The sequence below is a fragment of the Melanerpes formicivorus genome, unplaced genomic scaffold (genome assembly GCF_026170545.1).
Source record: "Melanerpes formicivorus ecotype bairdi unplaced genomic scaffold, bMelFor1.0.p_v2 SCAF_5, whole genome shotgun sequence".
Lineage (NCBI taxonomy): Eukaryota > Metazoa > Chordata > Aves > Piciformes > Picidae > Melanerpes > Melanerpes formicivorus.
This window is the reverse complement of record NW_027142357.1, coordinates 26,314,876-26,337,238: the sequence shown is the minus strand read 5'-3', so window position 1 is coordinate 26,337,238 and position 22,363 is coordinate 26,314,876. Positions and strand designations below refer to the sequence as shown.

Below are 22,363 nucleotides of genomic sequence, written 5' to 3'. Positions count from 1 at the left end.
ACATGAGCCACCAGTGTGCACTTGCAGCCCAGAAAACCAATCACATCCTGGGCTGCATCAAGAGAAGCATAGCCAGCAGGTCCAGGGAGGTGATTCTTCTCCTCTACTCCACTCTTGTTCAGATGGCACCTGGAGTACTGCATCCAGTTCTGGAGCCTCTATTACAGAAAGGATCTGGACGTGCTGGAGCATGTCCAGAGGAGGGCCACAAGGATGATTAAAGTGCTGGAGCACCTCTTCTATGAGGACAGACTGAGGGAGTTGGGGCTGTTCAGTCTGGAGAAGAGAAGGCTCTGAGGAGACCTTATTGTGGCCTTCCAGTATCTGAAGGGGGCCTACAAGAAAGCTGGTGAGGGACTTTTTAGGGTGTCAGGTAGTGATAGGACTAGGGGGAAAAAATAGAAATAGGTGGATTCAGATTGGATGTTAGGAAGAAGTTCTTCACCATGAGGGTGGTGAGACACTGGAACAGGTTGCCCAGGGAGGTGGTGGAGGCCCCATCCCTGGAGGTTTTTAAGCCCAGGCTGGACAAGGCTCTGGGCAACCTGATCTCGTGTGAGGTGTCCCTGCCCATGGCAGGAGGATTGGAACTGGGTGATCCTTGAGGTCCCTTCCAACCCTAACAATTCCATGATTCTATTGATTAGGGCTATGGCCCTGGAACCTGTTACCAGCCCTGAACTGGCAAATGGTCTTTCTGTGTGCTTTTATGTTCAAATCTGGACCCTGTATTTTTTTAGAGATGAGAGTAGTCCTACTGCGTGTTGAGCTTCCCTGCCCTTTCTTCTAATCTTTTGATGGCTGAGAGGCTAAGCATTGATACTGTCTTTACATGCATGGTTGCTTGCTCATCCACACATGGTAAGATGAGAATGTATCCTTGGAAGGTGTCAGTTACTACTTACGTTGAAGTTCTGCCTTGCTTCAGCAGTAGCAGTGACGCCTGTTTGGGGGTGATGTCTCAAGCAGGAGGTTGTTATCCACCTGGTGAGCCCTATCAGCAGAACAGTTGGATCCTAATTAGATTTCTTTTTTTCCCCTATAGTTTTTATTAACCTCTTATTTAGGGAACTGGCACTGTATAAGCCTTCTGCATTTGCTCTATTTAAAAGACATGTAGGGGCAAATGAGTACTAGTGATGGAAATAATGCTCCTCTTTCTCCTTCACTCTCCAGCCCCTTCTGCTCACTTGTTTGTCAGCATTTGAGATTCATGGCCTTAAGGTTTGCTTTCTGTTCCATTTGCTTGCAGCTGCAGGTTTGAATGTAGGAAGCCTGCCTGCTACTCTCCATGTTGTCTTTTAGTTTAGAATTTGATGTGACTATCCTAGTGCTTGAATTATCCTCTGGGATGTCAGGCTTGTAATATTAGATAGCTGAGAATGCTATGAATTTATGCTGTAGCCTACAGTTGGGACTGTGGGATCAGAACTGTCTTCACTTTCATGCTTGTTTTGTTTCAGGATGAATCTCATTTCCTGAAGAACATAAAAACTGCACGATGCCGAGTTGCCATGCCTCTGCTTAAGGTATGTATCCTGGGTGCCAAACTGCCAGCAGCTAAGGTCAGGCTCCCAAAGCAGAGTTGCTCCATTTACCAGGTTTAGGAGCCAGCAGCTGAATGTTCAGGTGTTGTGCAAGAGGAAATCCAGGTAACGTTGTAGATCCAAGAGCAAAATTTGTATCTGGCTTAGCTATTTGTTTCCATACCGATGTTAGATGGTAATACCAAAGCTCCCTTGAGCTAATTGTGACACTGCTGAGTTTTGTAGTGAGAATGTCAGAACTCAATGTATGTACTCAGAGAATACAAAGAATATAGTAGTGTTAATGTAGCTTGCTTAATAGAAATAGTCATTATCAGTTACTACTTGGCACACAAATAGCTGCTGTATATCAAAATGGCATTACCTAGATGCTGTCCTTTAGCTTTGATTTTCTATTACTGTAAGCTTCCAATGTGTTTGTGTCACTGGGGTTCAGGAATGTTCCTGCTGCTTAAATGTACAGAACTAACAGGAAATGGCAGAATGTGAGGTTAGCAAGACAGGTGGCCCACAGAAGGGAGGCAATGTTCAATTATGCAATAACAGAAGAAATGTAAATTTTAATGTCTGCCTGTTGTACTGGAATCAAAGAATCAAACTCTCTCTGGTAGCCTCTAGCACATTAAAGTTAGGAGCAGTTTCTAGACACTGCAGAGTCTGTAGATTAGAACAAGGTAAATGCAGTTCCTCTTCAGCAATTACCAGCAAGTGTGTATAAAGAGAAGATGCAATCTGTGATGGCTTTAACAGCCAACTTTTATATGCAAGATTCTTAATGGCAAGCTGAAGGTGGTTGCCCTTGAATAACTTAATTGTTCTCTTTAAAGGCCTGCCTCTTGGCTTCTCTTGGCTTTCAAATCACTTCAGTTTTTAATGTTTGGAAACAAAGTAGGAGGTCCAATTTTATGTGCAGTTTGAAGTACAATTATTAGAGTGTTTGTCTGAAAATGATGGGAAAGAACACACTTAGCTCACTGCAAAATGCGCCCAAAGCATTCTTATCCTTTCCTATTTGTAACTTTGTAAGGATCAGCTTGTCAAAATTACTTGTAGGCTACAAGATATGAAAGTGAAAGATGGTAGCTGTTAAGCAGAGGTTAATTGCCTCTATAGGCTTTACTGAGAATTTACAGTTTCATGTTGTCACATCACTGGCCTTAGAGAATTGAGAAATAGTGCTTCTGAAACTGAATTTCAGGCTTCTGAAAGCATTAAGAGTTTTGTGTTCCTCTAATGCATTATCTCACCTGCAAACAGTGTACAGTGCCAGATATTTTGTTAGATGTTAATGCAAATTTTATTCTCCTGCTTGCTGACTGTAACTCCCAAAGTGTATTTACTGCAATGGCCACCCTTCTGCCCTCCTTGTTTTCCAACACAGGCATTTTGCTCTAAAACCAGTCCCTCTGGCAGCTTTGTCTTCAAGCACCAAGGAGTGATGCTGTGTTCCCTACTGGTGTAGCACATCACAGCAATGCTTTTGTATTTGAAAGAACTGCCAGGATAAGGGGTTTTGTCACTTGAATACTGGATTTAACAACTGTACCATGTTATCATTTGTAGTAAATAGTAAATGGGGTAAAAATGGAAGTTTTTCCAGTATTTTACATAATACTTTCAGGTTATTGGATAAGAGGCATTGATAAACACGCTGCTGAGGATAATATTGTTGCTCTTGCCTTCTTTATGTATGTCAAAAGGATTAGAGCAGTACTGGGGCTCTTACAAGAGACCAAAAACCGGTGTATTTACTGACAAGCACTTGACAGGCATACTGTTTCTGGCACCTCAGTCCCAGCCTCAAAAGTCATAGTGTGAAGCCATGCCAGTGCTGTAAGTGGACTGCTGGAATGCAACTTGTGCCTTACCTACCTGCTAAGCATTGCCACTTGTAACTGTTCCTAGCATCGTACTACTTTAAACTCTGAAATTGACATAATCACTTACATTTCCTGGGAGGTTCTTAATATCCTAAAGCATGAAAGCTTAGTCTTGAACTACCTTTTGGGGACAGGAAATGGTGGAGGGGGAAAGAGGAAAAAGGAACCAAAAAACCTTCCCAAAAACCCAACCACAACCAAACCTCAGAAATCTGATCCTTGGTCTTTTCATACTACAAAAACCTAAGTCCATAATGACACTGGGAAAATCTGAGTTGATAGTTTCTGAGGCTAAAATGTTTTTATCACTTCCATCCATACTTAATGGAACAGATTCTGTTTGAATAATAAGTATTTAATCTATGGTTACAGTACTTAAAACCTCATTTAAGTTTTGGTATCTTTTCCTGCTCTCTTGTATATATTGTGGAACAAGTGTGGTATGGAATTGTCAGGCAGAACCATGGATTAAACATGGCTTAAGTTTGTCAGTTGGGAACTTCAAGACATTTTGTTAACATTTAAAACACCCACACAAGCTCTCTGTGTGTTATTCATTATCTTTGTGATATACATAGCCACTACCCTGACGCCACTACCCTGGCAGAGATGTAGGAAATTTTTGCTTGGGACAATAGGAAGTGTGGTCAGAAAGACTTTTTAGTGCGTTTTTATGACGGCTGGATATATGCAGTGACCATGCTCACTACCTGGCATCTTGCCTCAGGTTGTTGCTAGTTTAGAGTAAGTGTATAGACACATTGTGCCCAACTTCCTGTTCCTGGTCAAAACTTTGAGGGGAACTTGTAATTACACAAACAGTATGAGTGAGCTTAAATAGTAGCAGCAAAGTGTTTAGGCCCAGATTTCTTACTCCCTTCACATTCCCAGTGCAAAATTGTGGGTGTGCAGACTTGTACATGGGGGAGAATGCTTCATCTGCCTACATGAAACCAGGTGGCAGAGTTTGTACACAGTCTGTGTGCATCTCTGCAAAATTATGGAGGCGTATGGATTGCAAGCTATAGTAGAAAAGAGTCCTTTGGTGTTTTGGCATGTGGCAAAAATCCTGCTTTCAAGCTCAGCCAGCTTTCACACTGTCCAGTCTGTGCCAGCAGCTGCATGAGATCTGTCCCTAGCTTTAGCATCTTTCATGGCACTCAAGAGGGCTAGAAGTTCTTGTGTTGAAGATAGTCCTTTTGTCTTGTTTCCACACACATCAAAATGAGAATTGTCTCATACTGTTGGGCTTTGATTGAGTATCCAAAAGGCCCAGTCAGGCTTGGCTTGTCCCTGCCCCACTCCAGGGCTGTGGCAATCAGTAATATGACCTACTTGTTAGCTTGCTGTTTTTGTTAGTCTCATGATTGCAACTAAGCTCTTCTGGGAGTACTGACAATACTGTTTTTTCCCTTTGCCTCTATCCTGCGTCTGCCTCCCTCAGAGGCAGAATGTGTCATGATGTTACACATTTTGTAAGCATTTGTTTTTTTCCTTCCAAGATTAGATTGGCCCAGAGACGTTGACATAGGAGAGGGAGTATGCATGTTATCAATATCCATAAAACAGCAAAGTCCCAGGGGTGTAGAGAAGAATTAAAAACAAAATGGAAGTTTTTCAGTGATCTGCGGTGGGATCTCTTGGGACCAGAGTGAGAAGGATTCTACATCCTTCTACCAGCCAAAGTACTGTATGGTCTTTGTTCTTCTGTAATTTCATGGAGTACTGCAAGGCAATGGAAACTGGCAGAGGTCCCAATGGAACATGGATGAATTTTTGGAAGCACAACAGTGAGTTTTTAGTGAAGAACTGGGTTAGAAACTGAGAAATAAAGTAGTATAGAATCAAAGATTGCAGGGGCATAAAATGGTCTTATTCCCATGGTGTTCCCTGTGGGCTTTGTTCCAAAACATTTGGGTAATATTGCTAATGTGATTGTTCCTATTGAGCTGCTGTTCAGGTTAATAGCATGATGCACATCCTCATGTTTGCAGAGTTAAAGGTCTTTGTCGCTATTATGGAAGTCCTAATACCTTGTGTGTCTGGAACATAATACTCTTTGTGCTTGTTTTAATAAAGAGATGCTTAAAAATAATGGAAATAGGCCAATGCTGAAGGTAGAAGGTGAGGATGGAATACAGAAATTTCCCTTTCCATTGGGAAATAAACAGCTGCTGTCTTTAGGCATAAAAAATACACATAGATTGAATAAATAAGCTTTTACTTGTTGCCACCTGCAGAGAGAAGCGACTACGTCTTGAAATTGAAGAAGCTGGTAGTCCTCAAGCTCACATCTTCAGATCTGCTCTTACCTTCTTATTTCCCTTTCCTTCTCAAAATAGGTAGTGTAATTTGCTTTAGCGGACTGTTGCAAATTGACACACATTTTCTCTCTAGATGTCACTTAAGAATGGGGAGAGACACTGGTTATTAAAAAAAACCCAACAGCAACAAATGTAGGAGTACTGCATCCAGTTCCGGAGCCCCTATTACAGGAAGGGTATGGACGTGCTGGAGCGTGTCCAGAGAAGGGCCATGAGGATGATCAGAGGGCTGGAGCACCTCTCCTATGAGGACAGACTGAAGGAGTTGGGGCTGTTCAGTCTGGAGAAGAGAAGGCTTCGAGGTGACCTAATTGTGGCCTTCCAGTATCTGAAGGGGGCCTACAAGAAGGCTGGGGAGGGACTGCTCAGGATATCAGGTAGTGATAGGACTAGGGGAAATGGAATGAAGCTGGAGGTGGGGAGATTCAGGCTGGATGTGAGGAGGAGGTTCTTCACCATGAGAGTGGTGAAGCCCTGGAATGGGTTGTCCAGGGAGCTGGTTGAGGCCCCATCCCTGGAGGTGTTTAAGACCAGGCTGGATGAGGCTCTGTCCAGCCTGATCTAGTGTGGGGTGTCCCTGCCCATGGCAGGGGGGTTAGAACTGGATGATCCTTGTGGTCCCTTCCAACCCTGACTGATACTATGATCTTATGAAATGCAAAGCCCTGGTTTACCCAGCCACAGAAAGAGACTTCTCAAAACCAGCTACAACTCTTTCCCTTTATCTGCTCTTCTGTTTTATCAGGTGATTATCATATTCTGAAACTCTCAGATTTGTCATTTCACAGGCTGAGCTAATCTTAGAATAAGCGGTTCAAAATGACAGAGCAAGCTAAAACTGGGGACACAAAAAATTGTACAGCTAGAACCAGCCACACTTATTTTAAAAAGTATATCAGTCTGTTAGCATATGGCAGAGCTCATGCTGTGAGATTCATTTAACACAGAGACAGTCATTGTATGTCAATGAGGCTCTTTGCATGTTCAATTATTTCTTTGTGGCATAAACCTCCCCCTTCCCCCTCTCCCCCTTCCCTTCAAATCATTTGGATGCTGGGTTTTAACCTCTCAAGTGAGTGCTCTTGAGGGTTACCCTTTCGTAAATTATTCTTTGACTTTCAAAAATTACTTTTTTTAATGTTGTCACAGCTGTGGGATTAATTCTTGCTGGTATATTGTGTGCAAGTGTAGTACTACAAAGCCACAATTGTCTTATGTTACTTAGTAAATGAGGGCTACAGATCAGGTCTCCACTAGTCAATCACTGTCTTGAGTTCCCTTAAGCAGCCTTGCAAGAAAGTAGCTGTAAGAATAATCCCAAAGAGACATGAGAGAGAAGAGTGCTTTCTGGGGAAGATTAAGCTTCATGCCTAAATGCTAATGGGTAGCTAATGTTAGTTCTCCTATGTGGAATTGTGTACCAATTGATTACAGATGTGGCCTTGGTAGAAAGTCTTTGCTGGTCCCTGCAATCTTATTTACTGCATTGTTGTTCCAATATTATAGACCTCAGAAGAAAGAGAGTAAGTTTTCTCTCTTGACAGCACAGAAGGTTCAGCAGGAAACAAGAATTAAACAGTAATCAACAGAGGCTTCTTTGCAGGAGCAAATCTTTATTGGCATCTATTCCAAATGAGTTGCCACTAGAAAAAGAAATGTGAATCAAAGTCATTTATTTCATCCAGAGTATAAGTTACCCTTCAGCACTCAGAAACTTCTTGTCTTAGTATTTTGTTTTCCTTTTCTTTCTTCTTGGACTCCTTCTGTCATTGATTTTTAAAACTGAAAAGGACCCTTGGGATAATGAGTTAAGACCACCTATATTCCACACATTTTCTTGAATTGATTTCTTCAAGTGCTTACCAACACTTGTAGAGCTTTTGGGGTTTTGTTGGGATTTTTTTTGTTGTCATTCTTGTCATTGTTGGGTTCTTGATTTGTTTTAAATGGTTAATTGTAGAAGGTGTGTCAGTGGTTGCAGTGGTTAGATGCCCTATCTGTTCAGAAGTAAGTTGTGCACAGCAAAACAGCAGCTGGACAAGTTCAGAATTCAAATAACCTGTAACTTTGTAGTTCTCTCATTTGATACTTGTTTAGGGTTTGGGGAAGGAGCCTGACTAATTGATTTGACTACTGGGGAACTAGTGATCCAACCTCATCTCATCTAGCTCCTGGGGCACACCCTTCAAAGAGGAGGAGCCTTGAGAACATCTTAAAACCTTTTAACACAGATTTATGTTGCATTTAATGTCCCTGCTCTGTTTTGAATGACCTTTTCTCTCTTTAGCTTGATCCAGAGTTATTTGAAATAAGCTGTCTGTAATTTCATTACTTCTATGTTGTCTATTTTGCTAGCAGTGGCCTTCTGTTAGTCCAGGAGGAAAAAGTTTAGATTGGAGGCTTCTTGCACATGTAGGACTGGCAGATTTCTCAGGATAATGTCAGTTTATTCTGCAAAAGATTTGCAAGGCATCAGATGTTGTCTGGGTTCTGCTCAGTTGATCTCCACTGTTACCTTATTTTTAAAAACTGACCTAATTTATACTTTATTGCTTCATTTCTTCGTGGGATCTCCCATCTTTGGTCTCTGAATCCTCTCTTTTTTGAGTAGCAAAAAGTCTTTGTGCAAACTCTCACCTTCTGACATGTCCAAAGGTTTGGCTTCTACTCTTACTTACTTCAATAAATATCCTGCTTTTTAAAATGTTTGTGGGAATTGTCTGATCCTGGTGGTGCTATTTCCTTCTGATCTATTTAATAGGGATGGAGGGAGAAGGCAAGTCCCACCTTGATTGCAACCTATATATAAGTAGCTGATAAAAAGTCCTGAAATTAATTTCCGGTAACTGATCTGTGAGCTCTTTTTCCAGCAGATTTGATTGGTGAATGGATGCATCAGCTGAATAGATTTGGGTGACTGATAGGTCTCAGTGAAACAATAAAAGGATTTAATTTTCTTTTTAATTTAAATGTGAATGAGCTGTTGGTACAGATGTCACTCAAAGAAGCTCTTTGTTATTTTAATGAGCTTGCATTAAACCGTGCAGGAAATTACAAGGCGTGTGTAATTTAACTGCTATAGGTGAATTTACAGCAGTAAAAATTCATAGCTCTTGTCAAATAATAGAATTATATAATAATGGAGGTATGAGGATAGACATTCATCTTGGAGGGTTTTATGTCTACAGAATGTGTTGGTTTTTTTTTTCTGCCTCAGTTTTGGGAGCACCTATTTTAGATACAGATTTCCTATCCCCTTCCTGTCTTACCTACAACATGTTTAACAATTTTTTTGCATGATTTAGAATCACAGAATCAATAAGGTTGGAAAAGACCTCAAAGATCATCAAGTCCAACCTGTCACCCAACACCTCATGACTACCAGACCATGGCACCAAGATACACACATTGTTTCCTTGGCCTTCAATATTTTCTAATGAAATTCTTTAATGTAGTATTTGCCAATACTGAACAGAGCAGTTTTACTAACTAAATTTGTGTTCATTAGCTCATGGTCTAGCATCCAGCTCATGTTCTGATCCTGCTTCAAGCAACTTCATCTTTCTCCCCTTCCTAGTAGAATTAAGAAAGAAAAAAAAAAAAAAGCAGCCCTGCTTTTCTGGATCTCTTCTGCTTTTGTAAGGAAGACAAGCTGTTTATGGCTGGCTGTGTCAGGTTTATTACAAGAGAATTTTTTGAGAGTGAAGGTGTACCTGAGAGGGTGTGTCATTTTGCTGTAACATCTGAAGGCAAATGAAATGTTGAACCAGGCATAAGATACTAACATGTCTTGTGACTAAATGCCAATTCAGAAAGTACTGTTACAAAAGTTGATATCTCCTTCCCTTGCAGCATGTGGGTGATGAATAAGAAGCAATATTTTTGTCATGCTTCCTGGAAGTTCTAAGCACTGCCTTTTAGCGTCTTCAGGCAGTGAAGGCTGAAAGTATCTGTGAAGGGTGAAGTACACTTCCACTTAAGGTGCTCTGACAATGGCTCTGGGATTTTCTTTCAGGACTAGGGATGACTTCTTAGCAGATACTGCTTATCTTGTAAGCTGTATGGTAACAGTGCCCTATTCTGCTTTCCCAGGCTGCCAAGAGAGTGATCTTGCTCTCGGGAACCCCTGCCATGTCACGGCCCATGGAGCTCTACACGCAGATCGCAGCTGTCCAGCCAACCTTCTTCCCACAGTTCCACTCTTTTGGGCTGCGCTACTGTGATGCCAAGAAGGTACTTCAGTGGAGGAAGTGACAGATGTCACTCTGCAAATTGCATTTTATTTTATTTATTTTCAAAATGTAGAGGCTTTTTCTTACCTTCCTTCTGTCTGATGTTCAGAGAGTATTGCTGCAGGTTAACCTTTTGAAAGCTCTCAAACTGAGAAGTGAGGGAAGCAAAAAGCTATTAAAAAACCAACCAAACAAAAAAAAGTGGCCATAGCTGGGGAGTGTTTTAAATGGGCAGAGTTAACTACTGGGCATTTGTGACTAAATGCCAATTCAGAAAGTGCTGTTATTTAGCTGCAGGTTTGAACTAATTGAGATAATAAAACCCCAACCCTAAGCTGGTTTCTAGTCCATTTTAGTGACTGATCCTTAGCATATCTTGAAAATAAGTTAACTTCTACCCCTGCCAGCTGCTCAGCAGTGGTTTCAGCAGATTCATTAGGTGCAACCCTTGCAAGATCTTGGCTTTGCAGGAAGCCAGCATTTGCAGTCATGATGGTGGTGTTGCTCTCAATATATGGGCAACTCAGCTGTACTTGGATTTGCCATTTCTAGGGCTGGAACACAAAATGGTAAGAGAATAGCTTTCACTGCTCCCTGTTGTACAAGGAGGCTCTAGGATCTTCTGTGCTGGTTGCATAGACAGGAAAAAGGCAATTCAAGTTCCCCTGGGATAAGCTTTAGAACAAGAGGCCTCTAATCAGGCGTGCCCTCCAGTTCCTCCAAGACAAGCATGTGGCTTGGCAGTGTGAGCATGGACATGTAGTGCATGAACTTGCATGCTCTGCTTTGTTCTCAAGTAATCACTTTTTGTGCCTCATTTTCTGTAAGACTGGGCAATATTGTTCACCAAATGACCATTTTAATGCTCCAGAATATTTATTGAATGTCATCAATGTGTGCCCTAAAAACACAGCTATTTGTAGGGCGCTCTTGTGTCTTTTTCTCATCTCTGCTTGAGGTAGCTAACATGCCAAACTTCTGTCAAGATGAACCATACTGCACTCTGAGAGTCCTCAAGTCCCCTTTTTCATGGATCTGAATGCCCACTTCTACTTAAATAGGTAGTGTAGTGCTGTTCTATGTATGTCCAAATGTGCAAGCTAGATGAGTTGTTTGGCTTTGGTACTCATACACTGATGTCACTGATTTAAAGTAAGGCCACTAGCACTCAGAATCACAGACACAGACCTTGAGTTCTGAAAGATGACAGCATTCCTGTGAATAAAGCACTGCTTTCCTGGCAGAGGGTAAACTTTCTCCATTCATAGCAGGAATTGCATAGGAGAGGGCCATGCCTTCTGCTGAGCTTCATTATCTTTGTTGAAAGATTCCTGTGTGAGTAGTGTCCAGATGCAGTTCAGTCTCATTGATTCTCTTCAGTAAAAAGTGAAGCTGAACTGCAGTGTGTGAGTCTAAATAGGTTTGAAGTTTCATAAACCCTTTGAGGGTAAAGTGTATAGTTCTGCATGACTAGCTGTTGCTTCACTTATGAGGTATATGGACCTCAGGTATGATCTTGAATGGAATGAAAGAAAATTGTTTTACAAGGTCCAGTTTGTAATAGTATATTCAGTGTAAAATGAGTTTTCAACCCACAATGAAACTCAGCATGGAGAGCACAATCAATATCAGCTTCCCTTCAAAAACTCTGCAGGGTTTCTAGTACAGTTACGCTTCTCTGACCTGTGTCTACTAGATAGTTGAACATTACTAGTCTTCTTAGTGCTCACCTGGGACATTTTGCTACAATTAATGGCAGTAAATTATAAAGTGAACCTAGAATGAATTTGGCTGTCTAGAGAAGGAAGAAATGGGGCTGCTGGAAATGAAGGGATATGGGAAAAACGAGACTGCTGAATATTGGTTTTCTATAGATCCTGATCAGCAATGAGTACATGAAAAAGTGCTTTGATGATTGCAGTTGTTCCCTCAAGACTGTGTATGTCCTTCCTGTTCCTTTTTGCAGCTCAAACCTTAGATTGTGAAGAAATTCTGTGGTATATTTGCTGTCATTCCTTAACCAGATTCTTCTTTCTGTCCTGAAAGTGGCAGCATTGTCAGTGGAGATAGAATTGCACAGAACCAGAGAGGTTTTGCAAGGCTTTTGGGGATCAGTCAGGATGTAAGGCGCTATGTAAAAATATTTTGATATTAATAATTAATCTGATGACATTGTAAGACTTAAAAAAAAAAAAGTCTGAACTATTGCATTTGAAACTAGAACCTGACTGGTTTCAGATTGAAGAGAATAGATTTTTTAGCAGAAATTTGAAAATACCTGCAGTTGTGACTAGAAGTGATACAAAAGTTTATCATTCTGTAACTCAGCCTCCAGCATCTGTACTTCTAAAAATGCTGAAAGTGAAATGTCACCTGCTTATTTACAAAATACCCCAAGTCTGTTTCCCAAAATACATGCTGTGAATTCATTTTTTCAAACTGGCTGATGTTGGCAAGTATTAAATAATTTCTATCTGAGCACATGCTCTGAATTTGTAAGAGTTTGGCAGCTTTTCTAGCACTGTAATGAGTTTACTGACTCATGTAAGATGCTGTAACACTTTGGGAAGAAAATCACAGTTGCAAGCATTTGTTCTGGAATGTTATGGATCAAAGCCAGATGTGTGTTTTTGCAAAATGAATGTCCCTCTTGTTTCTTTCTTTCTTTCTCTTCTTTCCACAATATAATATACCAAACTGTAGTTTAGTTCAAAAAAACAACCATCTTTTTTAATCACTTGCTAGGTGCAGCACAGAATTAGCATGTTCCCTTGGCTGCAAATTGTTCCAGCTGCAGTCACCAAAAAGGAAATGTAGTGGGGATTCTGCCTGGATGTGCTTTTTAATATGACAGTAGGTACTGTACTGGTCCTGTTTGTGCCTAGTTCTTCAGAGCGATGATGATGTTTCTCTTCTGAAATGAATTGTGCTAAGTGGACACAAAACATATTAATTACTTGTTTATTATGGAAATGGAAAGTGGAAAGTCATGGGTTGCATGGGTAGAATGTGAGGAGAGCATTCAGGCCCTGTAGCAAGTCTTGCTCAGCAGCCTAGCCAGTGTTGATTCCTGCTACTTAGTTACCAGCACACGAAGGGCAGTGTAAAGCAGGGAGCTTACAAGGCTGAGTACAGCACCAGGCGAGTGCTTTCTGGATCTGTACATCTGCTCTTTTGGGCCCACAAAGCCTGAGGAAATCTGGAAAGGGGGCACAAAGACAAAGACTGGGGCACAGCACTGTCAGCTTTCATGCAGTGTTCCTAAAGCTAATAACCCAGCTAGACTTCAGCCAGCTTTATGCAGACCTGAGGGATGTATCTGCATTGTGCTCCTGGTTTTAGTGATGCAGAGCAGTAATACCCATGTTGGCTTTTGAAGGGCTTGGCTTATATCCAGGTGGGCTTATTACCTCTAGCTGTATAGCACTGAGCTGTTGTCAGAGCCAAAGTTTTAACTTAAAATTTGATGAAGTCAAATAAGCTTTGATGGTGACCATAAGTGCTAGAATCTGAAGTCAGTTAATAGTTCACATCAATGCAACATGACAATAGAATTGCAGATTGTCCTGTTATGTCTCAACCTGATGTAGGAATGTTCAGTTCCAGATATCAGAGATGTCTTAATTGCCTATAAGCTGTTGGATTAATTCTCTTTGTGTCTCCTAACATGCCCTGCTTTATTTTTCAGTATTACTGTAGCTGTATTTCATGCACTTATTTATGAAACTTCAGCAGAAAGTCCTCACTCTGACTTCAGCACAAAAGCCTTATTGGTCTCCTGTGCAAAAGAAAATTGTTCAAAGATATTTCTTAGGGGAGTGTACCAATTTTGATGCCACTGTTTGTCAGCTTACTTGTTCTTTTCTGGAGAACAAACAATAGGCTGTGGTGTAATGAGCTGAGATTAATTGAACAGAGATAGGTTGTCTTTACACAGGATCTCGGAGGATAGGGTGGGTTCAGGGGCAAGTGCTTCAAGGAGTAAATGAGGGGTTTGTTCAGAGGAGCTTTGAAGTGATGATGCTTTGAAGAAACAATGCTTGGACAAATGTATTTTGGGACACAATTTAATTGTGGTTTGCTTGAGTCTGAGCCAAACATCATGATGGCAGAAACAAAGTATGTTAGGAAGCAGATCAAAGGACAGGTCACAGTGGATAACAGGAGTATAACATTTCTGTGCCGGCATTTGGGTTAGGGATGTTTGTCCTCATACTGTTAGAGAAGATTTTTGTCTCTCTCTGCTTAAATCTGATGAAAATACGTGTCCACAGAACTGCAGTGAGTTCTGTCAGCCTGCTCAAAGCTGCAAGTGGAGAGCAGAAACACCTTACTGTGTGAGGACAATATCAAGGCACTGTGCTGTGGTAGGGATCCGTACCTTTCTCTTCCCTGTGTGTTCCTGAGTACTTCTAGGTAGAAAAAAAGGTAAGTTTATAAATAACCTTCCTGTTGGGTGGATTAGTTTGTGCATTTGTATCTTGCTGCAGTTTTTGTTAAGTATCTCCTTCTACTGACCATTAGATTCTTGTCCAGTTTCCCTGCAAGATTTTTCTGCCCTTGGACTGCCTGCAGACCAGTTGTTTCTAAGTTTGACACTGATAACTGCTTTGATCTTTCCTAGTTGCCATGGGGTTGGGACTACTCTGGATCATCCAACTTAACTGAACTGAAAATTTTGCTGGAAGAGTCCATCATGATCCGACGTCTGAAGTCAGATGTCCTTTCCCAGCTCCCAGCCAAGCAACGCAAAATGGTTGTGGTGGCTCCTGAAGGCATTAGTGCAAAGACCAAAGCTGTCTTGGCAGCTGAAGCAAAGAAGATGGCCCAGGGATATAAAAGTGTAAGTCCAAAACTATTTCCATGGTGAGGCATTGATATTTCAGGTACCTTTTATTTAAAAACATCGGTGGAAAAACAGTACTTTGGATTCCAAGGGAGGTCAGAGCCACACCTTGTGTGGAGATGGAGTGGATGCTGAAGGCACAGCCTTAAATGAATGTACAATACAATCAAAACAGCTTAGCTTTTTTTTCCTTTTTACTTAAGTGGCCTACTTTGTCCCCTTGTGCAAAATACCATTTTGTCTCTTTTCCTCTCTTGTTAGTCCTTTCTAAGGGTCTTCTGTATCTCCTGCCTCTACTTACTCTTCTGTCTTGCTGTGTAATCCCATTCACTCTGCAAACACAGCCTCGCTGAAGCTGCATTGTGAGAACAGCAGAAGACAAAAATGTGAAGTGTGTATTTTGGATTTGTTTGATTGTTTTTCTTGTATGGGTGGCAAATGCAGGTTCTAGGCTCCTAGGTTGCTTGTAAGTTCTGTAAGAGCTTGGAGCTTTTCATTGCCATTTTAGTTGGGAAATGCTTTCTCAACTAAAACTGTTTGTCATCTGCTTGTCATCCAACTTGCAGGATTTGAGTAGGTGTTAGGAAGAGAGGTTTTAGAAATAGGAGTGTGTGAGTATTTACCATACCCAGTGGTGAGTAGATTTACCCCTCCAGTCCCCTTCTGCTGTGCATTTTTAGGCAGATTTTTTCCAAGTAAAGTGTTTATTGGCAGCAGCAGACATCCCAGATCTGTAAGCAAGAAGGAGAAAAGACACTTCTGAGGCTCACATTTATTTACTTTTCTTTTTGCAGAAGCAGCAGGAGAAGGAGGCTCTTCTTGTCTTCTACAGCAAAACAGCAGAAGCTAAAATCCACTCAGTCGTGTAAGCTGCATGTCGTTGCTTCATTCTTGCCTAGTAAATTGTGTTTTTTCCACTGAGAAAAGGAAAACAGTGCCTCAGAGATAACAGTGCAGGGACATGAAGCATAGCTTTGAGCCAGCTTAGGAAAAAAAATATTTTAATTACAATGCACTAAATGTTTTCTTCTCTCATAGTGCCTAGGCTGAATAAGTCTTCTGATTTCATTCCAGATATGGATCTAAACTGTGGTTTGAACCATCTAAAATTACTTGGTGTTTGAGACTTGGATCAAGTTCCCTGGTGCTGGCCCTATTTCAGTTTAGGCAGGAGGTGGGTGGCAGGGAGTAATGAAACTAAAAGTATCAACAGAATTTGAGAAAAGCAAAGCAGCAATCCTATTGCAGCAGGAGCCCTGTGAGCCAAAAAACTTATGAGATGGACTGAGCTTTATTAGTAGTGTAATTTAAGGATGTCATAGCTCCTCCTGAAGTTCTTGGCTTTTCTATAGCACTCACATGGGACCTCAGTAGCAAAAACTTTCTATCATAAATGTGTTTTTTATTCTGTCTTCCCCAGGAATAATTTCCTTCTGTGACTTTCCATGCCCTGTCATCCTTACACTTTCTGCTGGGACTGCAAAGGAGTTGCTTTAGGTCATATAGCATGACTTTTTAATAAGTATTATGCTAGCAACATGGAAGCAGTTTGCTGTTCTGCAGCTTTCTGCATGTAAGGACCAGCTGATGTGCACTGTGTGATTTCACAGTCACAGAGACCTTGCTGCAGAACTTGCCTATTTGGCACAGAACTGCACTTCAGAGATCCAGTGCTCATTTCTGTAGAAGAGTTTCTTCCTTTTATGTTAGTGAACAGTTAGAAGACTTTCTTCCTTTTAATTCAGTTACAAGTGTGAACTGAATATAAAACAATAAAGTGTCACTTAGTTGACTCGCTGGTAGGAGCTAATTTTTTTTTCCCCCTGGAGTTTAGTAGCATTTAAGATACCACTTACTACATGCTGGTAAAGTACAGGACCATCTAGCTAATGGTATAATCATCAACACCTCCCATGTCTTAGCCTTGATGAGTGTCTTCCACTGCCTCCTTTGAAATGACTAAGCATTTGTTACATGGAATATGGGAATGAGATATAAAGTAATTGTAACATGTTGGCATCTGCTTGCACACTGAATGTTTGCACTGATATCCAGCAGTCCCTCTTCTCTCCCAGATTTCTTAGTGAAATTATTTTGTTAGGTAGCTGGCATCTGAATGTCACAAACCCTGGGAGCTGCCTGCAGAGCACTGATACATCTTAATACAGTGCCTGAAATCCTTCTTAGTGTTTCTGACAGTTGCTGCTGACCTAAGCTGTGTTGTATTTAGCAAAGAACTTGGTATTCCTGATCTTCACAACAACTTTTGCTATTCTAAAAAAAAAGATGACATTTGTATCATCCTTTCTGATAGCTGTTGCTATACTTAGTTACAAATTTTAGGCTTATAGGTGTTTTTCAGGCTCCAGTTGGCCTAGTTGTAATAGAAGTTACTACACAGAAATGGGTTCTGTAGCTCTGCTATTAGCAAAAGCCAGCTATTTTCATTTAACTAACACTTGGGCTTAAAAGGAGTCTTGTAACCTTTCACTGGTCATTAGCCTATGTGTGTATGGATAATTCCTAGAAATAGCTGGTGTATTTAAATTGTGAGACTGTAGTAAATTGTCAATGGGAACTCTTTCAAGCAAAACTATTAGGATACTCTGATCCATGCTTCTAAAATAAAACCAAACTTAAGTAAACATAGGAAGGTTAATTGTGTACAGATTATCTTTGTGTATTGTGATTGTGCAAAAGTCAGAAATGCATGAAAGTGAACGAGATCAACTAAGAAGTGCAAATGGCTTCCAGTTGATTGGTCTGGGGTGTCATGTTTCAAGCAGGATATAATAGATTCTCAGGGATACCCACGAGTAAAGGTAGGCAACTGTCCAGCTGTAGTGAAGAAAAACGAATGGATTTTCCTGCCATGTCTTTTTTTTATCTATATGAGACTTCACTTGATACTTGCATTTTACTACAACTTTTTTATGCTAGCCTATTCCCTAGCTTCTGTGTATAGATAAGCAGTATCTTAAAAAGCTGTTAGAAGTAAAGCCTGCATGCTCTCAGTACATAATTTTATATAAGCTTGTGGGTTGTTTTGTGTTTTTGTTAAACTTCTTTGTCTAGAGAATACATCCAGGAGTTACTGGAAAGTGGGAATCATAAATTCCTGGTGTTTGCTCATCACAAGATTGTGCTGGATGCAATAGTTGCAGTGCTGAAGAACAAGGTAAGTACTTGACTGAATTGTCTTAACTTTATCAGTATTCCAGCTTCAAATCTGATTAAGAGCTCCCCAGAGTTATGGCTAGTTAGATTGTTTATGAAAGTTAGTGGCAGAGATAGTTTCTACTTGCTGTGATTCTGAATGTGCCCATCACCGAGGTTGCTGAGCTGTCAGGGTGAATGCCTCACAAGATGCAGTTTGTACTAGCTGAATGGCTTTTGTGGAATTTGATGTTCTTTATTCTCCATCATCTGCCCTGGACCCTGTGAATTTCTGGAAGAGTGTTACCCTGTGTGGCTATCTCTGCTTTGTGCTCCAGGCTTTTCTCAGATAGAGGAGGTCACAATCCAGGGTCAGCTATGGCTGCCTTCATTTATCTGTGTGGTGCTCTTACATTTTTGAACTGGGATGCTGTAGGGAGACTTGATTGACCTGCCAATCATCTCTCTGACTTGTGTTTGGCTAATTATTGATATGAGACTTCCATGGATGCCCCTAAAGCATTCTGGGTCATGCTGTGGCAATGTGAAGGATGGTTTGAGTTAATATTCCAAATTATAAACCACAGTGGCTGTGGTGACTTTGCCTCTTCGGTAGCATCTTCTGGTAGAGAAAGGAGGTTGGACACTGAAGAGTTACGGCCTTGCATCACCCAGGTTTGTCATGCCTTTCCTGAGCCTACCACAGTAGGATCCCATCTCCTTCCATCACAAACCAGGGAACACTTAGGGACATTGTGTAGGTTGCAGCAGCTGTAACATCAACAGTATTCAGCTTTGTATTAAGCCAGCTGCCTTTCCACTGCGCTTGAGTCACCAGTGTGTGGCTGTCCTTCCTGTTGCTCAGGACTGGTGGGAGGGCAAGGGACATAATTATGGACAAGTCATGCCTTGTGAACAGAGGGGACGTACATCATATGCTGAGCTACAGTGCCTCTGCCTTAACAGTGAGGAAAGGTCTTAAAAATACCAATGTTGGCTTTTCATTTTCCTAGTTCTGTTGTGGGGAACAGAATGCACAAAATGTGAAAGGAAGATAAGGAAAGGGAATACAGGGCTCTCCATCTTCTGCCTTTTCACAGCATGTTGAATACATTCGCATTGATGGCTCCACAACATCAGCCGAGCGGCAGTCCCTGTGCCACAAGTTCCAGAACTCGGAGAAGCAGACTGTGGCGGTCCTGTCCCTCACTGCTGCAAACATGGGCCTGACATTGTCTGCTGCGGACCTGGTGGTGTTTGCAGAGCTCTTCTGGAACCCAGGGGTATGCATCCTGGAGGGGACAGAGGTTGGATACTCCCTGGGGAGCAGAAACATTGGCACTTAGGAGATGATGTAATGGACAAGGGACTTTCTCTAGCATTTTTCTTTCTCTTACGGCTTCTTGTCTGTGCACCCCAGGAGCTTTGGCTTGAACCAGTGAGGCTGGTCACAGCTTGTTTCCCTTCCCTCCCACCTTCTCCAGGCAACATGTTCTGTTTCATAATTTGACAACTTGCAACCACTTGCCCAGCCAAGACCTGAAAGGGTCCATCATCAGTGCTGACCCTCTACTTCAGAAAGACGTTCAGCGCTTTTTGGGAACCTAGTGCTCCAGATTACTTCTTGGCTTAGTCTGTGTTTATGGATGCAGATGTTAACAGGATCCAGATGAGAAATTATTGCAAAGTACAAGAAACAAGCTCTGCCCATTCTCTGGTATTGTAGTTCTCACTTTATTTTCTGTGTTGTGTTTTTACATAAAGATTTTGATCCAAGCAGAAGATCGGGCACATCGAATTGGACAGACCAGCTCTGTTAATATTCACTACCTGGTGGCTAAAGGCACAGCAGATGAGTACTTATGGTAGGAATTGAAAGACACTTTGCTTCTCCTGCCACTTGTTTTCACTCTGTCACATGCGATGTAGGGTGCTTAATGTGGGAGCTGATTTCCACAGCCTGTGAGGTGAGGAGCATGAACTGCTAATGAGGGCTGCTGTGAGCTGGTAACATGGCCTGGCCACAGTGGACGTAACTCTCTGGAGGATGAGCAGGAGGAATAGAAGTAGTTATGTGACAAAGAAATGGCTGTTGAAATTCTGGGAGAGCTGATGCATCTAAAACCTTCACAGCCTCTGTATGAGGAGAAGGAGTTGTCTTAGATACAGCCCAGAACATTTGTGTGCTGTGATAGTGCTGAGTACTTTCAAACAAAGTCAACAGACATGGAGATGGCTGCTTATTGTGGATTGGGTCTGAGGAGCAGTCTGCTGAAGGCTTTGACAGGGAGCTGTGGAGGAGGACTGCACTGTTGCTTTCCTCTTGCTCTTCAGTGAGCCCTTCCAGATGGATTAGAAAAGTGCTACTGCCCCACCTCTGGAGAATTGAGGTGGGAGCTATCAGTGGGCAGTGGGCACTGGTCCTCAGTGTTGGGGAATCTGACATCCTGGAGAAGGGGAGCATTTGGAAAATCCTTAGTGCTGCAAGGGAACTGACCTGCAAATGATGGAAAGAAATTACCAACTAGCTGGTTTATTTAAAGTCCAAGATTATATCTTTATTACCTTGTTTGAAGGAACGAATGAACTCGGTGAACTTGTACAGTTCCCAGAATATCATGATGGCAAATAATTATAACCTTACAATGCAGGAATCTGGAAACTGATGCATCGCCCACATTTCATGGGAAGTTAATGACAGTAATTCTGCTTTTATTTGTGAAATGCTGTCTGTGCAGCCATTAATGCTTAATGGGAAGCAAATGTGGCTCTCCAGAGGAAGACAGTATCATCCTTTTTTAAAGGCGAGAAAAAGAACAAGACAACAAGGCTATCTGGTAAAGGCATCAACTGTGCTGTTAGCCTTTGCTTCTTTCAGTGTCCAGTCTGCAGGTGTTTGGGACTTCTCATTTTCTTGGGCTTGTGGTGGATTCTTTCTCCTGCAGTACATCAGGAGATACCTGCTGATGTGTCTGTTAATGTTTAAATAAGAGTAATGAGATTACTCTTGCTTACCTGGAAGACTGAACACACAGGCTGTTAGGACTCCCTTTATCTGCATCTTCTTGTTCTGCTTTTATTGGTGGTGCCTCAGTCAAATAGTTCCATTACTGGATATGTGTGTTCTCCAAATATCCTGAAATCTTCTTCTTGTTACTTATTTAAATTGGATTGATACTACCTTAAATTGGATTGACTGATGTCCCAAGACAGCACACAATCACCATAAACAGGTTAAGGAACTAACAAGCTTTGGCAGAAACGCCATCTTGGTATATCCCTGTTAGATGTCTTTCCATCCACACACAGTAAATGACATATTGTCCTTACATGCTATTTCCTTCCTTTCAGTAATACCTGTTTATCTCTCCTAGGCCAATGATTCAAGAGAAAATGAAAGTGCTGGGGGAAGCTGGTCTTGCAGAAACTAATTTCTCTGAAACAGCTGAGTCCACTAATTACTGCCCTAAGGTAATTGACCTGAAAGAATATTGAGGGTCCGTGGGACAGGCTGAATGGGCTTTGGCTTGTGTACATCTAGACTGGCAGGTGATGGGCTAGCTGGCCTTACACCTGTCCTGCCTGTGGTGCTACAGATCAGATTCTTCTATTCTTTCTCAGCATCCATACCTTGACTTGGACTCTCTACAGAGTTCTCAAGCCTGCTGCATGCAAGGAGACATGACAGCTTTCATAGCATATATATGTCTCTGGGATGCGTGTATAGGTTGTGTATATATAAATAATGTATATACATGTATACACTGTCTCAGGATGAGTGCCCTCTGATGGCTGCTCACTTTGGTTTTATGTGACAATGTGTATGCTGATTCTGTCCTCATTTCTCAGCCAGATCCAAAGCAGAAGACCATCTACGACCTTTTCCAGAGGGCCTTCTCTGAGAGTGATGACATTGACGAAGCTTTGCTTCTGGAGGCAGCTGATGCTTGCTGCAATTTTGACTCTGGCAGTGCCTTGCAAGATACAGAAGGAGAGACAAGTTCAGTGAGTCCCCCCCGAAAGCGACGTATTGAGGACTTTTTTAATACGTAATGATGAGACCAAAAGCCACAATGGCTAAAATGATTTTTATATCATTATTAAAAAAGAGAAAGCCAATCAAGTATTTTTTTTTTCAGTTTCCCAAATAAAAGACTATATGTTTTCTGTATCTCTAGTGCATTTTATCCCAAAGGAAGAGAAGGTAGTCTGACAGTGTGACAGGTGAGCAGCACACATCTGGCAGCCTGCACATTTTGCAGTCCTGGTTTCTAGAATAAGAGGAGCTGTACCATAACAACTCTTCCCTCTCTCTCTTCTCTTCTGATCTCTGTGGCTGGTTTTGCTTCACTTGGGAGAGGTAATGTGCTTTTGGCTG

General features: G+C 41.6%; 1 protein-coding gene across 5 annotated transcripts in view; it reads left to right on the top strand.

Annotated features, from left to right (window-relative positions):
• SMARCAL1 (SWI/SNF related, matrix associated, actin dependent regulator of chromatin, subfamily a like 1) overlaps positions 1–22,156 on the top strand; it is a 43,995-nt gene extending 21,839 nt beyond the window's left edge. For 4 of the 5 annotated variants that reach the window (XM_068138910.1, XM_068138908.1, XM_068138907.1 and 1 more), the window contains exons 9-17: positions 1,464–1,529; positions 9,844–9,984; positions 14,608–14,826; positions 15,624–15,694; positions 17,905–18,007; positions 19,086–19,268; positions 19,750–19,850; positions 21,360–21,456; positions 21,835–22,156. In XM_068138910.1, coding sequence (XP_067995011.1) covers positions 1,464–1,529; positions 9,844–9,984; positions 14,608–14,826; positions 15,624–15,694; positions 17,905–18,007; positions 19,086–19,268; positions 19,750–19,850; positions 21,360–21,456; positions 21,835–22,038 — 1,185 coding nt within the window. In that variant the 3' untranslated portion in view covers positions 22,039–22,156. The remainder of the gene's footprint in view (positions 1–1,463; positions 1,530–9,843; positions 9,985–14,607; positions 14,827–15,623; positions 15,695–17,904; positions 18,008–19,085; positions 19,269–19,749; positions 19,851–21,359; positions 21,457–21,834) is intronic. The other variant, XM_068138906.1, reaches the window with a different exon arrangement.
• Positions 22,157–22,363: the final 207 nt, after the last annotated feature.